The 10,833-nt window shown below is 29.1% G+C and overlaps 1 protein-coding gene across 1 annotated transcript in view; it reads right to left on the bottom strand.

Annotated features, from left to right (window-relative positions):
• LOC107448616 (neural cell adhesion molecule 1) overlaps positions 1-10,833 on the bottom strand; it is a 136,076-nt gene that overhangs the window by 63,317 nt on the left and 61,926 nt on the right. Inside the window, exon 2 of the mRNA XM_071184238.1 lies at positions 6,190-6,349. Within this exon, the coding sequence (XP_071040339.1) occupies positions 6,190-6,349 (160 nt within the window). The remainder of the gene's footprint in view (positions 1-6,189; positions 6,350-10,833) is intronic.

Raw genomic sequence — 10,833 nt, 5'->3', positions numbered from 1 at the left:
ATATATATATATATATATATATTGAATTAAATGTGTTAAAAATATATTCATTTCTTTGGGACAAAGTCTGTATTATTGTGATTATCATTTTTTTTAAACAAGTTTCATATTAAGATTATATCTGCACATTGATGTTAATTTCTGACAATTTTGGCTCATTTAGAGAACAAATAGGACATAGAAGGAACTGTAGTCAACGAAAAAAAGTGACATTGATATTGACACACTGCTTATTCTGCATTTAAGAAAATTAATTCTTTTCGATGATAACAGTTAATATTCAGTTTAATATTGAAATATATGAAATCAAAGCATTCTTGGTTTTGCGAAGCAAAACAAGCAAGAATTGCGAAGCAATTCTCCGGGGGTTGGCGAGCGTTAGCGAGCAGGGGGCGGAGCCCTCTAGTGAAGATAAAAAAAAATTGTGAAGTGTCAGATTAAAAGAAAAATCATTTTGTGAAGGGTCCGTTTTTAAGTTGAAATATTTTGTGAAGGGTCCGTTTTTATGAAAAGATATTTTGTGAAGGGTTCGTTAACGGACCTAAATTTCTTCTAAACAGACCCTTGATCACTATTATCTTTCTGCAAGATACTTTTAATAATAACAAACATATTGTATGTTACAAATTTAAAGTAATAGAAGCGCTGTAAAACTACATAGTTTTTTTTTTTAAATAAAACATGTAATAATTTTTTATTCTAATATTATGCGTGATATTCTCGCATTTTGTGGGGGGGGGGGGTACAAATTTTTTCTTACTCCGCATTTTGTAAATAATTACCACAGAAAAATATAAAATTAAAAATCATGAAATCCGTAGTAGTAATTGCCGAATGAAGATCGACAGCAAAATTACGCGAATCGGCTTCCTCAAATGCGTGTTTCGTTTTGAGATTACGTTGTTGTAATAAATAATATCGCATAAAAATATCGGATTTAAAAACTACGGAGAAATCAATAGCAATAACTGCCAAAAAATCGATAGAATTACTGCCTTAAAAAGTAAATACTCAGATGAACGATTCGAATTTTCCATATTGCCTGAAATATATCGGGATATTTAAAATCCACATGAAAATCAATACCAATAACTGCCTAAAATACAATCGAAACATTACATCGATTTACGATACTATCGTCGTAAATTAAGAGCGTCAAGAAGTGATTATCGAAATGCATGATTCAAATATTACGTGCAAATTTCTGTAGAAAAGAAAAATGACTTTTTTTTTTTAACTTTTTAAAAGAAAAATAATCTTTCCGCAAGAACTCTGTAACGTTCTGCTACAATGTCGTCGTGTCGCAGCTATTCTGCCACGGGGAAAATAATTACTTTTTTTTTCGTTAAACAAATTTTTAAAAAATTTATTTTGATAAGAAAAATTGGTTTTTCTATTTTAGATTATCAACGTATATTTATGATTATTTGTTACTTTAATTCATATTTTTCTTAATTAGCAGTTTAAAAAGAAAATTCCAACAAATGGATTATATAATAAAAACTTTCTTTTACTGAATTTTATTTAATAAATCTCACTTATCCTTACACTTTGTGCTAAAAAATTAATTTTACCGAGTTCTATTTAATGATGAAATTAAATCTAGCCGAATTCTATATTGCAATCAAATCTTATTCTACTAAATTCTTCTTGATAATTAAAGTTAATCCTACCGATTTTTTTGAGGTAAACTAATCTTATTTTCACCAATTAAGAAGCTCATCAATACTTATTTTAAGGTTTTTTCTTCTTAATAATCAAAACCTTTTTTTTTTTTTATTTTATCGAATCCATTAGAAACTCGCGGAAATATCTCTTATTGACAAGTTTGTCGACGTTTCTTATAAGATAATTCATAAGAAATATCTTACTAATAATGTAATTACAGCCAAAATTATAAAAGTAACGTTATTAGAAACCTAACAATTGATAAATGTAGGACAAAGCATATTATATCGCGTATTTACATACGTTTCAAACGTAACAATAATTCAAACGATTAAAATAATTCTTTTCAATAACATTATCAAGAAAAGTCACATAGAAAAGGGGAGAAAGTCAATTGAGTTTATTTAGAGGTAAAATAGTTTACAATAAAAATAAATAAAATTACGTTCCTTCTAGCACCATTAACTAACTGCAGAATTTTGGCACAAAGCCAAGTTTCATGGAGGTAAAAAATACAATGAATGATGTTAGTAGTTTATGTTAGACTAACGTAATAAACGATGTTGAAGAGGTGATGAAATTTTTATTCCAACTGCAGATGGGGAGAGGGAGAAAGACTATTTTTAACAACATTTCTTAACCAAGTTGTCTAACTAAACGTTTTTGAGAAGATGGCAAAAATTAAGTTAACAAAAATTCCGGATGGAAACATTTACATAATTTGTAAAATAAATAAATAAATGAAAAATAAATAGCAAAAAAATATGAATATAAGTTTGATAAAAAGAGTCCGACAAAAATAACGTATTTATTTTAATAAATACCTCAATGAAAAGCGTATCGGTGTTACTTTTTCTTTTCTTTTTTTGTCATTGTAATTGGTATATTGTGTTTGGAATTTACTATCAATCATATTGCAATATTAATATTAGACATGTAAAGATTTTTCAAATTTGGCTCAACATACAGACAGGGATATATTGTAACATTAAATTGTAATTTTTTTTTTTAAATAAGTTTGCTTATAACAAGTATTTGTTATATCGTTTTGTTGTGTTCTTTTTATTTTGTTTCTTACAGTTTGTAATTTCAAGAAAAATAAATAAATAGATAAAAATAAATTAATAATAAAAAAAAAGCTTAACTTAAGAGATTTAACACAATTGCATATTCTCCACGAATCTCAAACAAAACTAAAAATATCGTAAAGCGCATTTTTGCTTTCATTAAAATATTATTTTTAATATAATAACAGAAAAAAAGGTATACAATAGATAATGTATCGCATAAACCGATAGTCCAAATTCCAAGTTTTTATATCGTTAAATTAAAAAATCCTATAAAAATCGAATTCCGAAGAAACTAAGAAACTGGGAAAATAAATCCAAAGAATTTACACATCAACAAACATTCCAAGTTTTTCAAATCATCATATCAAATGCTAACAATGGTATCAAAACTAATCCACAACATTCGGAGATTCGTACAGTAATTCGTACATTAGTCAGTAAGCATTAGCTTAAGATAATTGATCATGTGACGCACGTCATCTAAAGGTTAATTTTTCCCAATCAAGTTTCAACTCCCAGCACTTATACCACGCATGAAAACTTCTCTAATTATATCATACCACTACTTCCCATTTCCAGAACAACTTTTCAAAACAAAAACTTTCAACAAATAAAATTAAACCTAATATGATTCCGGAAGCCTGGATATTGCATGCTAAGCTAGCTCGATAACATTCTCCCAAGCTAGTGCAACTGTGAGCGCAACAGCGCAGAAAAAATCCGAACGACCTCTTCCTGCAAAACTGAACTACCTAAATGATTACTGAAACACATTTTCAATTACACACCTTCTCAAGCAATTTAATTTTCAGCAGGTGTACCTAACCACCAAAAGGAAGTAAAGGGGGGGGGAGGGCGTTGATAATATATCTGAAACAGAGGGGGGTTGAATTGACGCCATAAATTTGCTAGTAATGGTCGAAGAACAGGTCTCCGGTTCGTTTGATGCAATGACAACCATTTCTCTCTCTTGACTCGTTGCCACGGAAACCATCGGATGAGCTCATGATTGTGATGCTTGCTGGGAAGGGATGTTTGGAGGGTGATGCCCATTTTCGCTCTTCAGCTTCCTACTCTGTTGATAAGGTAACGGAGAGGGGAAGAGCGTGTGCGAGGAAGGAAAGAATGTTTCGTGAAATCAGGTGGATTTTTGTGTTTTTGTGAACAAATAACTCGGAGAACGTGAAAATGGCAATTAAGAAGGAAGCGTTGATATGAAGCAAACATATTTTTCATTGGGTTGTATAAAAGGAAGAAAAAAAGGGAGAATTTTGCTGGAACTTATTATAATTAAAGAAACAATTGGAATGGGATAAACAATATATGGCTTTATTATAAAATTTTTCAGCCTCTCATTTTTAAGCAAAACAATAAAAAAAAATTTTAAAAAAAATTAAGACGGGACATCTAGGTGCATGTCTAAAAAAGCTAAGTTGTTTTCCGAAAAAACTTTTTGATCGTATGATTAATGAAAATATATTTATTTATAAGTTTTAATTGTATTTAAAATTTAAAAAAAAGAATTTGAGTGAAAATAAATGTTTATTGAAGACTATTGCTATCAGTGGACTCGATAAATTTCAAGTTTTATTCGTTCAAATCAAAAAATATTTTTAACATAAGAAAAATCCCAGAAAAGTCATAGTTTATCTTTTATTTACTTCAAAGCTATAAAAGATTTAAAGCTATATATCTCTTGCATAAATTACATTAGTAAAATAAATGCTCGGGTCAGATCAGATAAAAATAAATAAGTTATCGATACCGAGATTATGAAAAATGACATTCAAGACATATGTGCGTAGTCATGTGTGCGTAATACAAATGTCGTATATCTTTTTCATTCATGTAATTTTCATATGATTTTTTTTTACGAAAATATTCTTATAAAACAGCATAATGTAATGATAAAGAAATATCTCATTTTTCTAAAAATTTTACACATGACTAACTGAGGATTCCCGGAATACTATTATTTACTCAAAACTACCAAACTAATTAAATACTCCACCAATAAAAGTTTTATGCTTACAGGAAGGAGTATTTTAATATTATAAGGTATAATTAATGGGCAATTTTAAAACAGACAAATTTAAAATATAACAGATGCGTAGCCAACTCTCTCAACAAAAAATAAGCACCTTTAAAGTACTTTTTAAGCACTATATACATTAACAAAATGTAAAATAATTTTCAGACTTTAGATGGTCATGAGAAAATAACTAGTTTCCGACAAAGAATTCTTTTCCTGATTGTATTAGCCGTTATAAAGTGATCGAGAGATTTTTCGGTTCGATATCAGAGGATGGAAAATGAAGCCTGAAATTGAGAATATCTTGCAAAATGCAGGAGAGTTGCACACGAGGGTGCAAGAATCTCACCGAACCCAGCTCAGTAGACGCACATGCGGACTCCCAAGTATTTCATCAAACATGTAACATGATTGGGGTGCTATCATACGTTGCGGTACGCCGAAATGGATTGTTTTTGAATGAGTTGTGGAAACGTGAAAACCACGCTTTTGTATAATACGCAACGAAAATCGACACAGTGAAGAAAAAAATCTCCCTTTCGTGTAATTTTGATAATTTCCGTGTAGCCGTGCAATTTTGAATCTAATCTAGAAGACACGGGAACTCCAGGATCAAGCAGTGGGACAAACTAGCCTTCATGGAGACATTTTTGATTAAACTAACCCGCATTTGCGAGACATGGTGAGAAAAACGACGAAAACCTCCTACGGTTAGCCTGACGGCATGAGGTTTTTAACCCATGATTCGTCTTCCACTGAGGGTATTTTACAGCATTGTTATCGGTGGGAGCCAGGAAGCTGATTTACGATCCATGAATTTTAAGGACTAGCTCTCTTCTTTGAAGATATCCCTCTTTGCTGTAGTTGGTTAATTATAATGCAAGCTCGTATTTCTTTTAAAATTTGCTACCTGAACTAAAAGAATATCAAAAATCAAGATTTTTAATTTTTTTATTTAAGAAAATGCCACACAGAAAAGAGGGTCGTTAAAAGCCGCTGAATTGAAAAAGCAGAATTCGTTTCAACCAGTCACCACTGGGATTCGAACCAAAGGAGAACGTTTTATCCCCTGAGCAACCGCGACTGTCATCTTGATATAAAAAAACAATTAGAAAGAGACAGACAAAATATTTTTTTAAAAATTATTTCAACATTAAATTCTGAAATTTATTTTTGAGCGCCATATCTTATTTTACTTTTTTTAAATAAATAAATAAATTGCAATTGAAATTTAGAAGTCAATTTTGAAAATACATTCATTATAAGGCCAAGATAATTTGCTTATGGATAGATAACGCTATGATACAATTCAAGTTACCTTAGTAACATGAATTACTCATAGGAAAACAATTATTCATTTCAAAACTATTGAACTTCTTCACATTCTCAAAAAAGAAAAGAAAATTAAAATTGATTTACCTCCCATCTTCCTTTTCAATGGGAACGCCATCAAAATCGGTCCATTTCAATTTATCGATGGTTTCATCTATTGTAAAACATGTGATGAAAAAGTTATCACCAGTGAAGTAGGCATGATCAGTGGTTGTTGGTTGTAAATACAATTGACTGGAAAAAGCACCTGAAGGAAAAAGGAAAAGATATATACTGAATCAGTCATCTAAAAGTACAACTTCAATTATTTGTAACAATATGATTCATTTTTCAAACCGCATTAATTTAAAGTTTAAAATTATTTGATAGAAAAACTAGAATTCAAATAACTTGAATATTGGCATTTCAGATAGAAAAATAAAATTCATAAAAATATTTTAAAAAAAACTAGAAAAAAACTCAAAAATACACTAAAATGAATTTAATAATCATACAAAAATGTGCATTAATTCCAAAAACAAGCATTACGAAGGAAGAAAAAAAGCGCATGAAAACATTACATTCAAAATTGATTCAAAATATATACTTAATCAGTCATCTAAAAGTACAACTTCAATTATTTGTAACAATATGATTCATTTTACAAACCGCATTAATTTAAAGTTTAAAATTATTTGATAGAAAAACTAGAATTCAGATAACTAGAATATTGGCATTTCAGATAGAAAAATAAAATTCATAAAAATATTTTGAAAAAAACTAGAAAAAAACTCAAAAATACACTAAAATGAATTTAATAATCATACAAAAATGTGCATTAATTCCAAAAACAAGCATTACGAAGGAAGAAAAAAAGCGCATGAAAACATTACATTCAAAATTGATCCAAGTTAGATTCTGAAATTACCCAAGATTTATTAACTTAAAAAAATATTATTTTGATTTGATTCAGATAACTAATATCTAAATTAGCCATTACAAAAAATAGATAATTAATCACTGTGGTCACACTTTTACACTTGAATGCACATTCGTGAAGCATTGATATTATTGAAAAGAAACGTAACGTATTTTCCAATTACTTAACAAATTTCTTAGAGTAGGGGTGCACAACCTTTTTGAGTAAAAAATTGCAATTATGTATTTAATAATTTCGCATTTCGTAAATTAAATATTCGCTGTCAAAAAGAGCATAAAAAGATTAAGGTTAAATGAACAAATTCGGAAAAAATATTTGGAATAACAAACTGGCTCATGGTAAACATTAATAAATATTTCTTAATTATTCATTTATGTTTAATGTAAACCAATTTCTTATTCAAAACCATTTTAAACATACTGTGTAAATTAAGTTCTCCAGTAAATCTCGCCTCCTTAAAGTAGTGTAATAGTTACTAAAATTTTAAAGTAATTTGTAGTCACTACATTTAAAAAGTTATGGTTAACACTAGATTGCCTAAGGAAGTCATTTTGACTGCTTTTAATTTCAGTTAGGAAAACAATAATGTTTATAATGACACAATTTCTTAGAATTTTGTGACTTTTTGCACAACATATATTTTTTTATTATTAATATTTACTAATAACTTGTTACATAACTGTAAATAATATAAAAAATGTTAAAAATTAATTTAAAAAAAAATTATTTACGCATTCACAATCCAGTCCTTTTGACTGCTTTTGGGCAATATAGGTACATACTAATTTTCCATCTTTCTAGTGTTAAATACATTTAAAAAAAGTCGTTGTTATTAACTACATTTGTAACAATGTAGTTGTAAACTACAAAAACAATGTATTTTTTTCAACCACTGATTACAGCTATGATTTCTTTAATTATATAGCCTTTTCCATGTAATAAAATGCTTTTTTTATCATTTCAAATTTGAAGAAAAACTTATTTAAGGAAAACATAATAAATTCATCACATGCTTTTTAAAGTTTTTCCTTAACAGTTACGGTTAACCTATTCTACTCACAGCAGATAAAATGTAACTTTATTATCAAGTAGAAAGGAATTGTTACACGATCTAGTTTGAGCTCTAGTGCATTCTCAATTATCTATTAATAAAGGTAAATTCAATTAAAGTAAATGAAAAGCATTGTTTATTATTGAACAAGGTTGTTTATTATAGAGCATAGTTTATTATCTCGTGACACAGGTTGAGCTAGGGTGTGTAGCAAAGCTATTGGTGTCATACATAACCTGTAATATAATTATGTTTCCGGCAGAGCTATCATAAAATGAATGAATTACTTAAGAATCTCGTCATATTTTATTTCGAGACGAGCACTTTCAATCTCGAAAATTAAATATAGAAAGCGGAAGAGAATGTAGGTAAGTAATTTCGTCTTTATGCATGTATATGGTATGGGTGATAGAAGATTAAAAATCAATAAAGTTTGAAAGAGAAAGAACCTCGATTAACCGAGGTTTCTGTTAACCGAGCCAATAACGATAAATAATAATTTTAATGGTAAATAACTGTTTCTCTTGGATCTAAATAACTTCAAATAATATTTCAAAAGTTATTGTTTGGAAGTAAAGATTTAACCTTTAACACAGAAAAAGACAACAGTGTTTCTTGCTGTGTTTCATAAGCAATAAATTATTAAATTGCTAAATATATATTTTCCACTTATTTTTACCCAAATTAATAAAAAAAATAATGAAGAAGGTATAAAAAAATATCTCTAATAGAAATTCTGCGTCAAAGCGTTAATACTTTTTTTGATAATATATGTCGTTTCGCCCCCACACACGCAGATTTCAAGACTATATTTTACGTTAAAAGTTAAAATAAAACGCTCAAAGGTTCATTATAGATTCCTCCAACCACAATCAGCCGCTTCTAAAACAAACTATGTAGGAGATTTCTGATGTTAATCATTTAAGCAATTAGCCTTTTTCGTGAATCGGAGCTAATTGCGCAAAGATCCACCAACACACAATCCTAAAGGTCATGCCACGATCAAAGGTAGAGATGAAACAGAAATAAAACTAACCATAAAAGCGGATGTGTGATTGGACAATCACCCATATACAGGTACCCAGCATGCATAAAAGAAAACATTCTTTGGAAGGTGCGTTAATCGACAAGGTCAAGTGGTCAAGTCACGCTGGACCTAGACAAAAGATCTACGGAAAAGGAGATTTGACCTGTGTCAGATGGCACCATTTTTTTAGTGTTTTTCCTTTGTTGTTAGAGATGTTCTACATAGTTGTAGCTGCATTGAACCATACAAAAAGAATTATTTTATATTCTTTTTTTCTTCCTAAATGGGTGTATGTTATGAATTCATTGAGACATAATTAAGCGATTGAACAGAGGTATTATGCGATGGGTGTTTTAAAGAAAACTGTTGATTTCCCAGCAAATATAATCATAGCCATTAAGTTTTAAAAATTAATATTCAACATATGATGAACTAACAGAACATCAACGTGTGTATACATAATAAGCGACCAACTGCTTTGATCAGTTAGGATTAAAACACAGTTCACATTGCTAGTTGAAACTCTTTTGGTTCTGGGTCCGATCCAGCAATTATGTCTTAAGACCCGGCGTATATACTTAATGTATTATATTTACTTAATATATATACTTAATATGCTGTATATACTTAATATACTTATATGCTCAATATGCCCGGCGTATATATTTACTTAAATATGCAGTTGTCAAGCAACAAAAGCTTCGCCTTGCAGCAAGAACTCTGTCCCTTTACATTTAACAAATTAAAGTGATATGACCCTCAATGTATCGTGTGCAAGGGTCGCAATTTTTTTTTCTTTTTTTTTCTCCCAAATATATCATTATTTGATATTTTTAACCACTAACTACTAAATTAAATTCGTCCTGCTTCTTAATGTGGCAAACGTCGTATGAAAATATAGTAGCCTAATAAAACTGCAAGGTTTAAAAATAGTAAAGTAACTACTGAAAAAAAAGGTATGGTAAAAACTACCAGGGAATGGTAAAAATTAACGTATTTCTGACTCTATAAGAACACCAAAAAGTTCGGTAATTTTTTTACCAAAGTGTTTTGTTAATGGTCTTTAGCAAAATTAACAATAAAATTTATTAAATGTGTGAAAATTTGATAATTTTACCATTATACCTTAGAGCATTGCATAAAAAATCATTTATTCCGTTAAATTTACTTTTCAGTTTAATATTTTTTATTAAATGTGTGGTAAAAAGAACAATAATTTTGAAAACCAGAATTTCCGGCAAATCACTACTATGTGAACTGATAAATTACCATTTGAATGGTTTAAATACCATATATTTTGGTTTTATTAACCAGAATTATCAGGGGTCTGTGCAGACATTTTGTGAAAGGTCCGTTTTTCGTGAAATTGTGAAAAAAATTACTCACATTCTTTTAACATTTTATGAATTTGTGCAAATAGGGTCCGTTATTGCAAAAAAAAAAATTTTTTTTCAAGGAGTTTTTAAATTGTAAAGACATACAAGATTATGCTCAACACTGCAAAATTATAATTAAAAAAATTAAATTTTAAAATATAAACAACAATTTCTGCTTCTAAATTAGAAATGCAATATACAAATATTTGGTATTTAGCCTATACTGCTGAACGCAGAATATTAATTTCGGACGAAAAATGGAAGAATCGTCTGCCGAAGACAAAACTTAATTCGTTTACATCCATCTTTCTTGTTTTCTGCCCTGGAAAGGGTTTATTCGATTAACAAAATAATAATG

Source organism: Parasteatoda tepidariorum, chromosome 8, assembly GCF_043381705.1.
Source record: "Parasteatoda tepidariorum isolate YZ-2023 chromosome 8, CAS_Ptep_4.0, whole genome shotgun sequence".
NCBI classification, from domain to species: Eukaryota; Metazoa; Arthropoda; class Arachnida; order Araneae; family Theridiidae; genus Parasteatoda; species Parasteatoda tepidariorum.
Note: the sequence above shows the minus strand (reverse complement) of the source record. Positions and strands in the feature narration are given on the sequence as shown.